Source organism: Oryctolagus cuniculus, chromosome 1 (assembly GCF_964237555.1).
Source record: "Oryctolagus cuniculus chromosome 1, mOryCun1.1, whole genome shotgun sequence".
NCBI classification, from domain to species: domain Eukaryota; kingdom Metazoa; phylum Chordata; class Mammalia; order Lagomorpha; family Leporidae; genus Oryctolagus; species Oryctolagus cuniculus.
In genome coordinates, this window is record NC_091432.1 from 154,323,472 (window position 1) to 154,342,901 (window position 19,430).

General features: G+C 42.3%; 1 protein-coding gene and 1 pseudogene across 5 annotated transcripts in view; one reads left to right on the plus strand and one right to left on the minus strand.

The window, feature by feature from the left end:
• The window catches only part of PCSK5 (proprotein convertase subtilisin/kexin type 5), a 437,660-nt gene that overhangs the window by 380,556 nt on the left and 37,674 nt on the right, over positions 1–19,430 (minus strand). For all 5 annotated transcript variants that reach the window (XR_001793338.3, XR_516723.4, XM_008256580.4 and 2 more), the window contains exon 2: positions 16,462–16,566. Coding sequence is in view for 3 of the 5 variants with exons in the window: in XM_008256580.4 (XP_008254802.1) it covers positions 16,462–16,566 (105 nt within the window). In the remaining 2 variants the exon portion in view is untranslated. The remainder of the gene's footprint in view (positions 1–16,461; positions 16,567–19,430) is intronic.
• Positions 4,122–4,409, plus strand: LOC127493907 (non-histone chromosomal protein HMG-14 pseudogene; annotated as a pseudogene).

Below are 19,430 nucleotides of genomic sequence, written 5' to 3' on the forward strand. Positions count from 1 at the left end.
GAGAGAAAAGAGACAGAGACAGAGATGAAAACTTGTATTCATGGTCAGGCCTGAACTTGGGGTTTGTTAGATGGTAAACTCTATGAGGCCAATGACTAGGTCTGTCCTTTTAGCTTTATCTCCCTCCAATGTTTCATAGACAATAAGCTCCCCAAACATCTATGGAATGACCTTGCTTTTCTCAGTCTTTCAAGAAGTTTCCATCTTCATCCTGTCTCTCCATGCATAAATGAACTAAAGAAGGCATCCCACTGGTGCAAGGGGCAAGTCTGAAGAATTTGACCATATTCTAAGGGACACGGCTAGAACATTCCAGAGCAAAAGCTACCCCTGCGCTGGGGCCCAACATGTCTGCCCTGAACACACAGTCTTGTTTCTCACCTACCACTCTCTGGTTCTCCTGCACTTCTTTCTTTATATCTTCTGGAATGGCATCCTGAACTTGACAACTCACGTGTGAAAATGCTTGCTCAGCTTTGCCAATAGATTACAAAGACTCTACATAGCCACCAACAATTTTCATTCATTTGTTTCTACCTGGATTTATTTTGGGTCTCTGCTATTTCCTTTCGTAACCCCACCCCACCCTTCCAATGATTTCTAATTTTCATGACTAAGTTTCTTAAAATTTGCTCAGTTGCAATCACTTTGGGAAGTAAGAGGTACTCTTAAAAGTTATCAGAAAATTGAATTTAAAGACATTTAGTTTTGGGCAAAACATTTTTGAAATCCACGTGTATGAGGAAGTCTTCAAAAGCTCATGACAATTGCATATTATGGACAAATTACACATATATCTAAAATTGTTCTTATCAAAATAAACAGCTCTTAATTCCATTTTCCATGATTTCTTGAAGTACGCTTATATTCCAAAAATACTCCAAAACTTACTAAACTATATAATTCCCTATAAGAACTTCTTTTCAGTACAATATTCTGGTATTCAGAACTGCCTTTTTCTGCAACGTCATGAGCTCCAGTGAACAATTATTGTTCTCATTATCATACACTTTTATTGTAGAAAACACCCCAACAACAAGCAATGTTAGTTCTTCCTGATGCATTATGTACGAGCTGAATAGATGGTGTCTATACCTGTCTTGAGATTAACCAGGCTAATCTCAAGGGAAATTGCAAAATCAGCTCTTTCATGTAAAATAGTATCCATGGAAAGAGTTGAATATGCGAAGAAATATTCTAAATATTAGAGAGAGGTAAAAGGAAGAGGTTTGCAAAGAAACTAGAACAGAGAATATGAAAAGAGCACATCTAATGGCAATGTAGACTGATGACAAGTGATATTGCTCCAAAATGGTAATTAATAGATTGGAGCAAACGTTAGAAAATAGCTGTCTGCTTCACAATTTTACAAGGGAAATAAGCCCAATGAGGAACAGCGTGCTAATAGCTACTCTGGGCTAGTAGTAAAGCAGAGAATCCAAATACCCTAAATCCATTCAGTGTTTCTTTTATTTTTTAACAGTGTCTCTCTCATTTCTCCCACTTTTACACTTAAAATGAGACAATACCACCTATGTCCCTGATAAATGACTTCTAAGTTCTAGAGGAGAGAAGGGAAAATTACATCTTTCAGCTTTCTTATCGCTTCCATCACGTATCTTCCTTTAAACATGAATTTTATGGGTGGGTGTTTGGCTTAGAGCTTAAGATGACAGCTAGGATGCTCACATCCCACACCATATTGCCAGAGTTCCAGTCCCAGCTCCATTCTCAATTCCAGCTTCCTGCTAATGTACACCCTGGGAAGCAGCAGGTGATGGCTCAAGTCCCTGCCACCCATATTGGAGACCTGTTTTGAGTTCTCAGTTTCTGGCTTCAGCCTGCCCCAGCTCCAGCTGTTGCAGGTATTTGGGGAGTGACACAGCAGATGGGAGACCTCTCTCTGTCTCTGTTTCTCTCTCTCTCACTCTTTCTCTTTTTCTCTATGTCGCTCAAGAAAATATCCTTCATTGTTTATTCTACTGAGAATATGCATGTGCCTGACATTGTTCCAAGTCACAGGACTCCCACAGTTAAAAAGATACAAAAGCCTTTCTGCCCCCAGTGAGTTTACATCTTGGAAAGGGAAAAACCAACAAATGAAGAGTAGGGTTTTAGATACGGATATGTTCCAAAGAGGAAATTAACATGTTGAAGTCAAATGAGATTAAGAATCTGCATTAGCAAGGATCATTATGGAAGACCTTCACACATTAGATTTGATGTCTGAAGAACGAGAATACATCTATCATGCAAAGAACAAAGGAAGCATATTCCAAGCTAAGACAATAAGAGAAAGCTTAATGTTCATGAGGGATAGAAAGAGAGACAGAAAGATGTGGTTGAGAATGAAAAGCAAAAAGGAAGTGTTCCAAAGACTATCCCAAGGAGCTAAGAAGAGGCCAGTCATGAAAACCCTTCAAAATCATTAAGAAAATTTGGCTTTTCTTTTAAGGTGAATGGAAATTCATTAAAAGACTTGATCTTGTCTAGAACTTTGCAAGCTAACTCTCCATGGATAATGACAACAGACAGAGAGAGGAACAAGAGCGGAGGTGAGGGCAACTGCAGTGTCCTAGGTCAAGACTAACAGTGGCCTAAGAAAGACAGTGGCAGCACAGGAGAGGAAAGCCCAGATTCACAGCTTAAAGAAAACTTCTAGTAGTGGAGCCAACAGAATCTCTTGATGATCCACTGAGGAGGAATGAAGGAAAGTGAGAAAAGCAAGAATGTCTGCTCGATTTTTGACTGAAGCAACTGGATAAATCATGGTACCATTTATTGGGAAGGAAATAGTTTTGGGGTCATGGTAATAGATAAGAATTAAAAACTCCACAAATGCCATATTATGTTCTAGATGCTTCTTGGACATTTACCTGGGTGGTAGGTGACAGAAGAGACACAAATTTGATGGGGCCGCTACCATGGTGTAGCTGGTAAAGCTGCCACCTGCAGTGTCAGCATCCCATATGGGCGCTGTTTCAAGTCCTAGCTGCTCCACTGCCGATCCAGCTCTCTGCTATGGCCTGGGAATGCAGTGGAGGATGGTCCAAGTTCTTGGGCCCCTGCACCCACATAGAAGACCCAGAGGCAGCTCCTGGCTTTGGATTGGTGCAGCTCCAGCCGTTGTGGCCAACTGGGGAGTGAACCAGTGAATGGAAGACCTCTCCTCTCTCTCTCTCTCTCTCTCTCTCCTCTCTCTGTGTAACTCTGACTTTCAAGTAAAATAAATAAATCTTTAAAAAAATCTGAAGCAAAGGCACTAACATAAAGGTGATTTTTAAAATGGTAATGCATGAAATTCTCTGGGAAGAGAAGAGCCCTGGGCTCTCCAAACTTGACAGATGAGCTGGAAGAGATGCCATCGACAAAGACAGGAGAGGCAGAAGGAAAATGTGATCATAAGAGACTGAGCCATGTTTTTCAAGAAGGAGCAAATGGCCGACCATAATGTCAAGACAAAGTCAGAGTCAGAAGAGAACAAGAATGCATCTATTAGCTTTGAAATATCAAAGCATTTTTTGGAGTCAATAAAAACAATCTCATAATGAATTTTTTAAAAAATCATACATTGAGGAAGAGTTAAGAGTTCTTTGCATGTGTTTGGGTGTCCTCCCCAACCTGGTCTGGAGATTGCTATAGTTACAAACACGGAACTCCTTTTTCTCTGAATGTGTAACATAAATGGGAACACATATACTATTGGTATATAGCTTTAAAAAAAAAACTTTATGTATTATTTTGGAAATTTTTTTCTCATCTGTAAAATACACATTTATAGCATTTTAATGACAACTTACTATTTTAAGGATCTGACTTACACTTTGATCTTTTCTTATGTTATGGCTCATTATATTGCATTATACCATTCATTTCTGTTAGTATACACATGAACAATGGTGACTCTTCAAATAGAAAACTGACAGATGTAAATTAAAAGGTCACTTCAGAGAGACAGAAAGCAGGAGCTAAAATAGAAAGCTTCTTTCTGCTGTACCATATCACCTCATTTTGTCTCATAAGAATTGATTGAGGGCAGCAGGAGTAGCAGTGACTGGGCAGCCCAGCTTCAAGAAGGCTCTTGGCACCCAGCACACACCCTCACCCTCCCAGCCACAAAGATGCCCAAGAGGAAGGTCAGCTCTGTTGAAGAGCCCAAGAGGAGATGAGTAAGGTTGTCGGCTAACCCAGCTCCTGCAGAAGTGGAAACGAAGCCCAAGAAGGTAGCCAGGAAGGATAAGTCATCAGACAAAAAAGTGCAAGCAAAGGGCAAGAGAGGAGCAGAGGGAAAAGAGGCCAAAGTGGCTACCCAAGCTAAATAAGACTGACCTGCAGAAATTGGAGAAACTAGAAACGAGGAGAGTCCAACCTCTGAGGAAGCAGAAGAGAAGGAAATCAAGACTGATTAATATCATACACTGTGTTTTATCAGCAGTCCCCGTCTCCCTTCTTGTACCATCCAGAGGAATATTTTTGTCAACTATTTTGTAAATCTAAGGTTTTTAGTAGTTCTAGAAACATTTTTAAGGAGGCAAGCCCACCTCATCCCATTTTCTAAGTGTAAATGATTTTTTAAAGAGGTGAAATCATTCACTGGTTGTCTATTTTTTTGGTACAACCAGAAAATAGTGGTATTGAATTGTGTGAGGCTTTGACTGTCTTGGATGTCAGCTTAACATTCCATAGGTGGGGATGGTTTTTATATCCTACAATAAAATGCATACTAAATGGCAATCTGGAGTCTCAATTGTGCTCTTAATCTGTCTTGAATAGCTTCAATTAGTTCTCCCATGTTGTTTAGTAGAATTGTTTCCTACAGAAAATGAGTCTTTTTGCTGTGTCAGAACCATGTGCACTCCGTAACATTTTTGGTTGTGGTCATCCAGTTTTCCTAATCATTTTGTTAATGTGCTGTGAAAGATTGAAAGGTTGAGTATGTCATGAATATGATGTTAAATTGTGAATAGGTGGGATTGATGTAACAGTAACCTTTGAAGATGACTTGATATCCTCTTAAGGAAAAGTTGTCTTTAAATTGAAGCTGGAGAGTCACTAGAATAACTTAAAAAAAAAAAAAAAGAAGAATGATAATTCATGGCTTTTTAGATTTGCAGTACCTATGTTAAGAATTGTGTACAGGGCCGGCGGCTTGGCTCAGTTGGTTAATCCTCCACCTGCGGCGCCAGCATCCCATATGGGCACGAGGTTCTAGTCCCGGTTGCTCCTCTTCCAGTCCAGCTCTCCTATTGTGGCCCAGGAAGGCAGTGGAGGATGGCCCAAGTGCTTGGGACCTGCACCCACGTGGGAGACCAGGAAGAAGTACCTGGCTCCTGGCTTCGGATCTGCATAGCTCCGGCCGCAGCAGCCATTTGGGGGGTGAACCAATGGAAGGAAGAACTTTCTGTCTCTCTCCCTCACTGTCTAACTCTATCTGACAAAATAAATAAATAAATAAATAAGAATTGTGTACAGGGGCTGGTGCTGTGGCACAACGGGTTAAAGCCCCAGCCTGCAGCACCAGCATCCCATATGGGCGCCGGTTTGAGTCCCGGCTGCTCCTCTTCTGGTGCAGCTCTCTGCTATGGCCTGGGAATGCAGTGGAACTTGGTCCAAGTCCTTGAGCCCCTGCACCCACATGGGAGACCTGGAAAAAGCTCCTGGCTTCTGGCTTCAGATCAACTCAGCTCTGGCCATTGTGGTCAGTGAACCAGCAAATGGAAGACTTCTCTCTCTCTTTCTCTGGCTTTCTTTCTCTCTGTAACTCCTCTGTCTTTCAAAATAAATAAAATAATTCTTTTTTTAAAAAAAGAATTCTGTACAAATTGAAATGTCTGTGTACTGTCTATGTACTAATTCTCAACACCAATAAAATGTCAATTATGGACAAAAAAAGAATTGATTGACACTTAGAAGAACCGAGCACAGAAACAAAATGCACAGCACTTATTGACGAATTAGGTCTTTTCCACGCCAACGTTTTAACTGGATTTCTTATTTACTCTTGCATTCATTAAAACAAATCCCCAGCTGGCGCTGCGGCTCAACAGACTAATCCTCCGCCTTACGGCGCTGGCACACCGGGTTCTAGTCCCAGTCGGGGCGCCGGATTCTGTCCCGGTTGCTCCTCTTCCAGGCCAGCTCTCTGCTGTGGCCAGGGAGTGCAGTGGAGGATGGCCCAAGTACTTGGGCCCTGCACCCCACGGGAGACCAGGAGAAGCACCTGGCTCCTGCCTTCGGATCAGCACGGCTGCCATTGGAGGGTGAACCAACGGCAAAGGAAGACCTTTCTCTCTGTCTCTCTCTCTTTCACTGTCCACTCTGCCTGTCAAAAAAAAAAAAAAAAATCCCTAAAACAGTATGATTTCTCTTCAAAACCAAATAGTTAAAATAGCTCTGGGTTTTTTTGTTGTTGTTGTTGTTGCTGTTGCTATTATTTTTGTTGTTGTTTTGATTGTTTATTTGCTGTTTCTACTTTTACCTTGGCTTGCTTACTTACCTTATCCTAACTTGCCCAGGATTTCAATAAAACCTACAGGTTTAAAGTTCCCTTCTTAATACCTATCTAGAAAGTTAGAATGTTGCCCAATTGCTCTACAGTTCCTAGGATTCCCCACGAATGTTTCTAGAATCTGACACCTTAGGAATACTAAGTCCACTAGGAAAATAGCAAATATTTTACAGTCAGTACCTTGTACTCACATAGCTAAACGGATTTTGCAAAAGCCAAACCTCCCTTCCCTCATCACATCCCTGTATTTTTAAGACCATCACTTTTATTTCCCATTTATTCCTTTCTTTGAGTTACCATGTTTCCTTTAATTAGTCTGGTAAAGACTTCCTCCCAACACAGTAATAAATGTCAATAGAAAACTGGGAAAACACGAGAGAAGCTAAAATGAGCCCTTCCCCTCTAGTCTACAACAGCAGCCTTGAAAGAACAACTGACCCTGCTCTGTGGATGCCTGAAGTTACTGTATTTCAGTGTGGAGACTACGGCATGGGCAGAAAACATGCATGAGTCCCACCAGGGAGTATCACTGACCATAAAGCTGCATGTCTAGGGGATAGGGTTTGGCCCAGTGGTTGAGACTCTTCTTGAGGCACCTACATCTCATATCAGACTGCTTGGGTTCAACTCCTACTCCACTTCCGATTCCAGCTTCCTGCTAATGCTCACCCTGCCACAAAGCAGGTGATGACTCATGTGTCCCTGTCACCTACGTAGCAAACTCTCTTGGCATTGGCCTTGTCCAGCCTCAGCTGCTGCAGACACTTGGAGACTAAACCAGTGGATAAAAGACTTCTGTCTGTTCTTGTCTTTGCCCTCCAAACAAGCAAAATAAATAAATAAAAATTAGGAGATGAAAAAATAAACACACGTCCAGGTGAGGGTCAAACAAAGCAAAATCACAGAAGTGCTGCAATCCATCTTCCACACTTTCCCCTTTATCCCCACACAGCCAACCCAACAGGTTGAAAATTTGGATGCCCATTGATACATTTCCTTTGGCTTCCACCAATATCTTAAAATTTATGAATTCATCGCCAAGATTCAAAAATTGGAAAATGTTATGAAAGTTGAGACCTGCAGTTTCTTTTGGCTGGGCCAGCTGAGCCAGCTCACCAACAGTCCAACTGGGCACAGTGTGCAGCAGCTGCTCCCTTCACGCAGCAAGCCTTCCACACCTTGCCACATGCCTGGGATTTTGTATCTGGCCTACCTCACTCAATCTTTTTACCTGCACTCCCACTGTAGGCATGTGAGTTCACAACCTTTCAAAATGAAGTGCTGCCAAACTCTCTCTAATAAAGATTTGGCAGCCTTGCTGAAGTAGCCAAGAAATCTTTTTCTTTCCTTTTTTAATAGACTCCTCTTTGTCAGGGATTTGGGCTGTGGCCTAAACTTTCCCATCAGATATCCCAATGGTGCATCATAATCTGACTTTCTGGCTTCTGACTGTCAGACAAGTGGGAGAGTTGGACACAAGACAGAAAGGAAAGAAGGTGGGGACATGGTGAACTCTGGACCCAGAAAGGTCCTCAGTAGTTTCTGCACTCCTAGCCACCTTGTCACCATTGATGTATTGAGGCTGCAAACCTGTGGCTAAAATGTTTCTCTTGGGAGTGCATGCATTCTAGTTGCATTTTCAAAGGTTCAGGAATACTATGAAAACCCAAATGCAGGGATTTTCTGTAATGGTAGTATCTCCTAGCTGATGAAAAGGTAGTAAAGAAGGTAACCTGGAACAAGAGAGCTCCCCAAAGTCCCTACTGACCCCCACATCCATATCCTCTGCTCAGCAACAGACCTAAGCCCACATTGCTTCCAGAAGAATGAATGGCGTTCTCAAGATATTGGGTAACTACTTCCACTCAATGTTGAGATGATGGGAAGCAAATGTGAAATGACTACGATCATGGTAAGTCCCAAGCAACAACACAACAAAGCCCTGGGTACCTGCCCCAGAAAGCACAGCAGCTCTCATTGTGCAGAAACACAAGGCTACATTCATGGACCTTGACATATCCTGGGTCATCCCACACAGCTGGATGAGCAAAACCCAGGAATGTTACATTACACTTAGAAAAGTGCCCTTCACAAAAGAAGTCAAACCATGAAGTCATTATCATGTTTAAAACTGAAGAGCAGAGTGTTAACCTGCCAAAGAAAACCCACAGGAGCACCAGCTGGAACGAGTAAGAGGAAACCCAGCAGTGGCCTGCAAGCGGAACACTTGAACTCAGGCTGAAACTCATTCTGAAGCTGCACCAGACTAAATGGAATATTATTCGTGAAAAAGCAAGGCTGCGATGTGTACATGTGAGCCAGGTAACACTGACCCCAGGTGCTTCTGCATTCTTATTTCCATAAAAGCAAGTTCCTTTACCTCCAAACTTTCCCAGGTAGATCAAGTATATGTAAACAGATTACTTACATGTCCTTGATCTACAAAGGGCTTGTCTTCAAGAAAAGAGATAACTAATGAGTTAGTTGCCTCCAGGGATCAATTACAGATCAATTAGCAGCGAAAACATAATTCTGAAATGATAAAGTGAACCCATGGGGAAGTGGGATTTGACAGATAAGTGTATTGTTTGATTTTTCCATTATACACAGTGAAATAATCCTGTACTTGAGTTACTCTATCACATGCATTTCACTCTTGAGGAACAAAGAAAAACTGGGCATCTGAAAACCAAATCCTAGGCATTACAGGCAGTAGGCTGGATTAGTAGGGAACTTGAACTTACCTTTCTTCTTTCACAGGTCTGATTCCATCTGCTTTTGCAAACTAGTTCCAGTCACTTCATTTATCCCTTCCTGTCCTATGCCCCTTAGTCACTATATAATGCTTGAATGGTTGGCCTTAAAATAATCTTCAGAGGAAATAGCTTATGTATAAATGTAGCAAATGGGCAATATCTCTGTGAGCTGAAGCCTTGACCTTCATTCTGGCCACATTTACAGAGGAACAATTGCTTCTCCTGGAGAATAAGCAAAGGGCTACAAATATTTTAAAAGCTGTTACACTGAGTGGATTTATCACTATATGAGTCTAGAAAGCCAATGTACAAAGATACAATGGGTAGAAGTTACAGATACACGAATTATAACTAACAAGTTAAATCTCTTCAAATACAGAAACGTTTGCCTTATCATATAGTCAGTTCCCTATCATTGGACACATTCAGACCTGAAAAAATTTCCTTTTAGGACTATGATGGAAGATATGCTAGCTTTGGATAGGAAAGAGATCAGACTAAATCAGCTTTAATTCTAACACACCTATGATTGTCTATAAGAGTAGTTTTGCCATAGATGAAACACCTGACACACCCAGCCACATGCATCCACATAACAAGGTGGGATGACTGAGGGTGACAAGTTAGGAGGAAACAGGAGATATCCCCATCCCTCACCCATGGCAGATAACTCTGTCTTAGACTCGGGTAAAAACAATCTACAATAGATTTGAAGATAGAAGAATGATTGAAAATGGTAAAAAAGAAAAAGGAAATTATAAAAGGTTGATAGGCCAGAAGCTCCAAGATATAATCTAATGGGAAAAAGAGGATGGTACACAGGGACCTAACCTAATGGCAGTTTATACTACTTAGTTTTAAAAATTGATCCTATTCTAACAGGTTTTCTGTTTCTGGATAAGGAGAAGTCAAACAAAAGAAGATGTTCCCCTCCACAAGCCTCCTCCCACCAGCCCACCTCAAGTCTTTCTGAACAGCTAAGGAGCGTGCACAGAGCTTATATCCAAAGGTTGCCTGCAGAGAACGCTCACCTTGACCAAACTGTGGCTTGCAAAGATGTACAAACAGATTAATGGGAAGTTTCTGAGAAAGTGCACCCAGACTATCATTCCAAAAACTGAGCTAAGGAGGTGCTATGGTTTGGATGTGGTGTGCTCTCCAGGGTTCACGCATTAGTGGCTAGTCCCCAGAGTGGCCATCTTAAAATGAATGGGGCCTTTAAGATGCGGGGCCTTGTGGAAGGTCACTGGGGATGCTTTCTGCCTTTGGAAGAAACTAAGGCAGTTTTCATAGAACCCTAGTTCGTTTCCTCAAGAGTGAATTTCTATACAAGATGAAGCCGGAATCCTTTCCACTTCGTCTTGCCACATGTTCCCTCTTGTAAATGCTCCAGTCAGGATGCCATCTGCCATGAGACCCTCACCAAAAGCCAAACCAATGTAGCTACCTGACCCGGGACTTTCAGCCTCCCAAGCTGTCAATGAAATAGACCACTTTTCTTCCCATCTCATCCAGCCTTATGGATTTTGTTACAGCAACAGAAAGCAAACTAACATAGATCTCTTGGAGAAAGTTTGGCCACTTAGAAATTAGAATACAGACAAGAAGAGTAGATGGGTCATTCATTGGCTGAATGTTATAATATATAGCACATATATTATATATAATACATTATATACATCCTATTACATAATAACACTATCTGCAAATCACGTGGTTGCTGTCCTACTGCCTCTATCTTAGAAGTTTGTGAACCTCTGACATTTAAACTGTACTCATAACATAATGTTAACATACGGGCAGCAAGGCTATCCTTCTTCTCTGGGATGCTGTGCACCATCTGACCACAACATAGATAGAGATAGAGATCTCCTGTCTGCTGGTTCACTCCCCCAAATGACTACAGCAGTCAGGTATAGGCCAGGTCAAAGCCAAGAGCTGCAAACTCAGTGCAAGCCCCAACACGGATGGCAAAGACCCAAACATTTTGAGATAGCTTCTGCTGCCTCCAAGGGTGCACCTTAGCAGGAATGTAGGATTGCAAGCAGAGACAGGACTTGAACCCAGGCACTCCAATATGGGATACAGGCATCCCAACCATCACCTTAACTGTTATACAAAATATCCATGCCAGCATCCCATATAGGCACTCCTTGCTATTGCGCCTTGGAAAGCAGCAGAGAATGGCCCAAATGCTTGGGTCCCTGCACTCATGTAGGAGACCTGGAAGAAACTCCTGGTATCTGTCAGGAACAGCCCTGGTCATTGCAGTCATGTGAGGAAGAATTTTTCACACCATTTTTTTTAGCTTTTCTGTAATTCTTTTTTTTATAATTCACAGGAAAAAAAAGGAACCCTTAGGTTTTGAGAAGAGGAAGCTGGGAAAGGAGGAATGTGGAAGGTCCACATCTCCTCCACTCACCTTCCCCAACACTGAGATGCATGGGAGAATCCTGAGTTTTTCTGAGAATTGCTGGGAGATGCCAACAGTGAGCTCCCTTCAAACACCATTGTATTTCCATATCCCAGGGCCTGGCAGATACTAAGGGCTCAGGAAACAAACTTCAAGAAAACCTGACAGCAAACCCAACTGGTGATGCTCTATCTGCAAATCTGAGAATTACGGCCCTTCTGTGTAAACAGCCTGGTGGATACGGCCAACATCGGAATAGAGCATAAGATCCAGCCTGACAGAGGAGGTATCTAGAATTACAGTGGGACAAGATATCGCCCTTTATACCTCACATCAAATAAATTCTCTGTTAGAGCAAAAGGGCTCTCACTGGCTCACAGATAGTAAAATACTAAAATATCAGGTCCTCCTTCTAAAAAACCCTCAGATAAAAATAAGGCATTGCTCTACTCTAAACCCGGCTACTTTAATGCCAGTTCCAGGGGAAAGTGTTCCCCTCCACTCCTGTACTGAGACTATAGACTTGATCTATGCCAGCAGAAGGGACCCAAGAGACAGCCCCCTGACTAATGCAGATGAGGTTTGGTTCACAGACAGAAACAGTTTTGTCAGACAGGACCTGCTTCTCAGGGTATGCAACAGTTACGGCATGGCATGTTATTGAAGCGTGCTCTGCCCCCAGGAACTTTTGCTCAGTTAGCAGAACTGATTGCCTTAAACAGAGCTCTAGATCACACAAGGGATTTGTAAGGCACCTTCACTCTGCATGGAGACCTCAGTCTTCTGTTAAGGTAGAAAGAGCCAACCAGGCTCTATGGAAAACATCACAAATATAGAAATGTGTGCTTGGTAAGAAAGGTTTAGAGGGAAAGAGTTTTGTTGGTAAAAAGGGTTAAAAAGGAAAGAGCTTTTTAAAAAAGGAAAGGACATGGTTTGTAAGAATCCTGATGGCTAGTTTACTCTAGACTGGAATGGAAATGATGGAATGTTTCAAGTAAGTTGAAGAGGGTGTGTGGAAGTCACAAAAGGTTATGAAAGAAAGAAATATTGGACATGCTAACTGCTGTTCTGGGGGGTGTCTGTGCCATGTTCCAGAAAGAATGTTGTCTCTGGGTCAATCAGACTAGACAGGTACAAATCCAAATTCGTACTTTTCCTGGACAAAGCCAAACAGCTCCAGGACCAGGTCAAGCAGGGCTGGGATTTCTGGCCTGGCATCTGATCATGGAAATCCTGGCTATTTCCTCTCCTTGGCCTAATAAGTTCTGTAATCTTGATGCTTCTCTTTGCACTGTATGTTTTTAATGCCCTTGTTCGTTTTGTCTCTAACAGACTAAAAGCTGTCGAACTCCAAATGGTCGTCAGACAAGGCTTCCAGCCCATTCCACTGGATGACCTGAGCAGCCCTCTGGACTGAGCAGGATAGTCTTTCCAAGGCCACTGTCACACACCATAAGACATATAGCAAGAGGAAATACCCAAAACCCCCTTGACGCCCACATGCCAGCTTTGAAGAAGTTACAGAAAACAGATCTCCATCCATAATCCCAAAGAAGAATTTTGGGTATTGCCTCTTGAGGGGGGAATGTTAGGTAGGAAGTCAGTTATGAGCTTATGTGTGTGCAACATAAAGGCCTAAAGAGAAGACATCTATGTCCAGCATATGCTGCATCTCAAAGTCATCCTGATGGTGTTTCAGGGGCAGCCCTGTATTCACATCCTGCCCTGCCCTGACCCCTTCCACCTGATATCTCTCAGGTGCAGCCCAGTATCTGCATTTCAAATACCTTGCTCCTGGATCCCAATTCTCTAGGGGGTCCTGCCCACCCTTCCTCCTGTCTGATAATATTTGCATCCATAAAGTCCTTTGTTTCAGACCTTCAAGAGAAAACTCAGAAGTTTTTCTATTTACATCCAAAAAGCCCTTTGTTCCAAGGGGAACAGAGGTGGGGAAGCAAGACCCATCTCCTTAAAAACCCCCGGCCTCAAGCTCTCAGCGCGCTCAGCCCTCTGCCTCTCTGCTGAGCCGCCCGCCTGCCTGGCCAGGTGTAATCTTTCCACTCAGTCATGTAACCTGCCCCCCCCCCCCCAACTCCATCCGAGCGATGGCACTCTTTCCCAGGTCCTGTCTGGAGAGGTGCTCATCCATCCTTACGGATGTCCCTGCCTTAATAAACCTTGCTATTTTGCCTGAAAAAAAAAAAAAAAAAATCCAGCCTGACACCCTGACACTGCAGTGCTGTTTCATTGAGGAACAGGGGGAATGGAACATACACGCTTGGGCTAGCCTGAAACAGGCCAGCTCCTCTGCACTGAGAAAGGGTGCACATTCCAGGTACTCTGTGTCCCAGTACCCAAGGTCTCTGCTGGATCACACATAAGCCATTTGATGCACTGAGATAAAAAGAAATGAAGAGCAAGATGCCCAAGATAACAATAAGAACTAAAATAGCTCCATATTTGGTAAATCTTTCATCAGGAAAATAATGTCCCATTACACTCTGTTCTTACTTCCCAAACCAACTAGAACTCAGTTTTTTAAATTCACATTGACTGCACATAAGATGTGAACTGGAATAATTTTAATTATCAGATTCAAGAAAGCTTCAAAAATGTTGTTTAACAGATGAAAAATGTGATTTTACTTTGGAAATGTAGCTAATTCAAAATTGTCTCAGTAGATGACTTTTCTAGAAAAATGCAATTCTGAATAGAGATGAAAGAGAAAAATCATAATCCACAGGCCATTGCATTGTAAGTATTAGGGGATATTCCTGTAACCCACAGGAAATTGGTACCTAGAAGACCGTTGCTTTTTCTAACCACCAAGATACAACTTCACAATCATGAACACTGTGTCGCAGTATTCCAGAAAAAAATAATAATAGATAAGGTAAACCACGGCACATCACAGAGGGCAAGACTCCAAACTGTAAACATGATTTGCATATTAATTCAATTAGGAACCTTTTTGCTCTAATAAGAAATATAATCTTGGAAGACTCTGTAGCTGAAATTGTTGTACTAACTGGTAGGGACTTGTTTACCAATTTATTTGGAAATTAGTTCTTATGGCAAAGCCAAATTATAATGGGAAAAAAGCACCTACTCAATAATACACAGTGAACCAAAGAGGGACTGGGGCAAGTTGGCATGGGTGCCTTCTGTGCCTCTTTACTTGCCGCATCTGAGGAGCCAATTAATTCTAAATCACAAGTCAGTTCCTTTCTCCAACTTAATAGGGACAGATATTTAACTAAACCACAGAGTCTGAGGTTTCTGGATTAGTCCCTAGCACTAGTCAGCCTTCTGCCTCCCATTTCAAAGTTGCTCCATTTCTTTAAAATAAGAGAATCAGGCATATCACATTTCCTCCTCGGCTTTACCAGAGGACATGTTGTCTGTACAGCCCAAAAAGGACTCCTGCTGAGTCCCCAGGAGCAGGAGCTGGCTTATACCCCTTCTGTGTTCAGTATCCTTCCTGTCCCAGACATTGTCTAGTCCCTGGGCTGCCAACGATGTGACTCCATTAAAGCCAGATAAAATCATGAGGATTTATGACGACCCAAGGCCTGACCTAAGGATCCTGGAAGAAATTTCTCCTTCTCCTCTCATAGAACCTCAGATCTGTATGCAAACAGGAAGATGGCATGGCATGGCATGTATTTTTTTCTTCTTTTTTTTCTTGAGGAGAATGACAAAGAGTGAGAGCTCCCAGCCTCTGGTTCACAGCCTGAATTCCCACAGCGGCCCTAAAGCCAGGAGCCTGGAACTCAATCCAGTCCTCAATTTCAGTTAGTGGCAGAAACCCCAATCATTTAAGCCATCACTGTTGCTGCCCAGGATCTTCACTTGCAGGAACCTGGAGTCAGGAGTTGCAGCTGGGTATCAAACCGAGGGCACCAACACACAGTATGGGACATAGGCCTCTTAAGTGGTGTCAACTATTCAGCCAAATGCCCACTCCTGGTATAGCACTCATCACACTTCAGTCATTCTCCATCCATCTTCCAAAACCACTACTCCCTCTCATTTCTGCAAGAGAATCCACACCTATGGATACCCCTGGGAAGCTCTACAACTGGGATGATAGTTGCATACCAGTAAACATCAAGGCACGACTATTTGCCTTTGAAGAGGCAGTATTGATACAGGAAGGCAGATGGGATTAAATGTATTAGACTCATGAGCTGGAAGACCACGCCTTCAACCTGCCACCTGTGTGATCTCATGCCCCTACCGGACCTCACCTGTACACCTACCCGCCAAAAAGACTATGTAACCACTCCCGTTGGAAGTAAATAAAAGGCCTGTAGTGCCTGGACCAGCTCTCTTGTTCACCCCCACACCTCTGATGCCTACTCACCTGCGCAGCTCCTGTACTTTCCTGCCCACGTGCTTTCTCTCCCTAGCAACCCTAGTTCACTCCCTGGAAAAGCCTGGTAAACTTTTCAGCTCCTTCTCCCTCTTATAAAGCCCTCACTTTCCTATTCTCTCTCTAAATAAATGTTAAACTGTACCATGTTGCCTGTTTCATTTATAAGCAGCCGATATTTAGAATTCTTACCTAAATATAAGGCAAGAACCCTCGAAATAGTAATCTTAAAATGATTAATAAAATTTTGTGTAAAAGTCCCTGATATCAGTAGGACACTAGGCCAGAGGATAATATGACAGTGGGACATTTGAGCCTTCACGTCGCTCATGAACTCTGAGTGTTATTACCACCAATGAAAAATGCAGAAGCTTTGCCACTTGGCCCCCACCCAGCTGGTTCTTCTTACCTTTGGTTCCATTGAAATGAAACTGTGGGTCCCTCTGCTCGAGAGAACTGACCTTTTAATCGTCCTGCTATGGTAGAAGTGGTAGTAGTCCTTGAGGGCCCCTATCTGCAAAGGCAGGGTGGAAGGGAGAAGACAAAAAAAGACATTAATGTATGAAAACAGTCTTCTGTTTTCCTGTTTTGCATTAAAATAAGAATACACACACCAAAAAAAAAGAAAAAAGGTCCATAAATTATGCAGTTGCCTGCTGTGCTTAAATGTTACTTGAACCTTGGTGATCACCTTTCAAAAGAAAGACATGTGATATGAAATGGAGTGTCCTTGAGGCATTGACTGTGGAACTAAAGATTATAATGGGGCAGCTTAGCCTCTCGCTCTGTATCTGCCTTTTAATGTTTAATTTATATGCAGCATTTTAAGAAATTCTATGTCAATCTATATCCAAATGTAGGAAAGGGAGGAAAAAATCAAATAACTATCTGGTTATAAAAACACATTGCAATTTGTTTGCTCTGAGAAATGTACAATGAAGGACCTTGTTTGATTATTTATATAGTTAATTTGAAACACGTTCTAGGCAGTCGATCATTCACAAAGATAAAACCACTTAGTTGGTTTCCTGACTTCAGTCCACTGTATAAATACATAGCCCTTATTCATTTACAGAACCAAATGTGGACTGGCAATTTCTAAAACAAAACAGAAATCAGACATCCTACCTATCAACCAAGCTTCCTGTGTGAAAATCATTTGATCCACTTTGTCTTATTCATTTTTCTTCAAATTTTTAGTGGGTTTCTTTTTTTCATTTATGTATGCTTTCCTTAGTTGAAAATAGATCTATTTAGGATGGTTTTGAAAATAAGTCCCTGTTCACTTTGGGAAAAAAAAAAACTAACAAAACCCCAAACACTCATCTTCTCTCAGCAGATTATCAAATAGAGATCACAGAATGGAAAGTGAACCACAAAGACAATATACAATGAGGGCAAGAGAGGGTGCTTCTAATTTCAGCTGACTTTCACCAGAGCTAAACAGCATATACTCACTCCATCTCCCTTTCCTTTTCTACCAAACTGGACTGTGGGTTAGTTAATTTCTAGGACCACTGCAACACCCAGATTTCATTCTTCGGCAATAACACTTCACTTACTTTGGGCTCTTTTTCCAGTACTACTCATGGCTGTGACCTAAAAGAATGATCATCATTAGGATGTTTTACAACTGAGACACTCCAAAAGTTGGGATTTCCAGATTGGAAGAAATAAAAGTCATCAGCTAGGTTAATTTATCCAGAGGAAAGATTTATTTCTTATTCACTTCTTTTTATTATCCTACTCAATTTCTGTGCCATTTAGAAAGTACCTCCTGAACGGGATTTGGGGATATAATTGTATGTCTCCTCATCCTTGAAATGTGAAAGAAAGTCTGAAGTCTTATTTAGATTTAAAGGAAAACTGCCTTGACCTCCACAGAAGAAATCCTGGACTCCAAAACCAAGTGGGGAAAGAGGGTGGGGAAATCCACCTCAGTCCTCTAAATCTCCATGATCTGGCCTCTGAAAACAATGAGGAAGAGGGTACCTCACCCAGCCCCAGCCTCTGAGAATGGTTTTAAGGAGAGATTTACAAGCCAATTTTAGGATTCCAGGGGACTAAGGGTAGAATTCAGGAGTAGATTCTTAATCCTTTATAAGAACATCTTAAAATCTCAAGAAGCTTAGAGTTTTCATCCCATGTAGAAGTGTCAAGAGTGTTCCTTGGGTAAATATAGTAGTTGCTATGGAAAGAAACATAGAATCTCTGAGGAAGAACCTTACAGATAACCTATCATCAGCAACCTGAAAACTACCACTGTGTTTAAGATCCCGTCTACTGGACTAAATGGGACCTCTTTGATTATAGGAAATGACTGAATTCAACTCGACCACTGAACTTAAACAGTAGGTGAAATACATCCAGAAAACACAGATCCTTTGTGGCTTCATTAGAACACACTGGAATGCTGGTCTAAAGTAGCACACAGGGAGCTGGAAAACGGAACCCTTGTCCTGACTGAGATTGCTCTGGGATCCTGAAGAAGTCATTTAGTCTTGCTGAAGATTGGTTTCCTCAACTATAAAATGAGAAGAACACAGGAAGGACAGCAGATAGACACGAGGCAACAGAGTCAAGTGGGGAATAATAATGCTTACAGAGTGCTTACAAGGATTAAATGTAATAACGTGTGAACTGCCCCATTAAGTCACTGCCTGGCACAGCCTAAGTGTTGGGAGGTGATTAGTTTTCCTTATAAAGTTAAATGTAAATCCCATCTCTCACCTGCTGTCTTTTTTTTTTTTTTTTTTTTTTTTTTTGACAGGCAGAGGGGACAGTGAGAGAGAGAGACAGAGAGAAAGGTCTTCCTTTTGCCGTTAGTTCACCCTCCAATGGCCGCCGCAGCCGGCACACCACGCTGATCCAATGGCAGGAGCCAAGTACTTATCCTGGCCTCCCATGGGGTGCAGGGCCCAAGCACTTAGGCCATCCTTCACTGCACTCCCTGGCCACAGCAGAGAGCTGGCCTGGAAGAGGGGCAACCGGGACAGAATCCAGCACCCCGACCGGGACTAGAACCCTGGTGTGTCGGCGCCGCAAGGCGGAGGATTAGCCTAGTGAGCCGCGGCGCCGGCCCTCACCTGCTGTCTTTTAACTAACCCACCATTTCTATTCCTTGGTCGGGATTCCTCTCGGTCTATCCCAATATCATCTCTTTATTTCCCTTAACTCACTGGCCAAAATCAAGAATTGATCGTGGAGGGTGTAGGTAAAAAAAAAAATCAGTTTATATAGGATTGGTAAAACCGAAAATGTGAGACAGCTGCTTCAAGAAACACTGGGTCATATCAATGGAACTACATCCTGCAACTAACATTTACTTCAGCCCTTCCCTTTCTAAAGATGTATTCTACAGATAGTCACCTGTGTGCA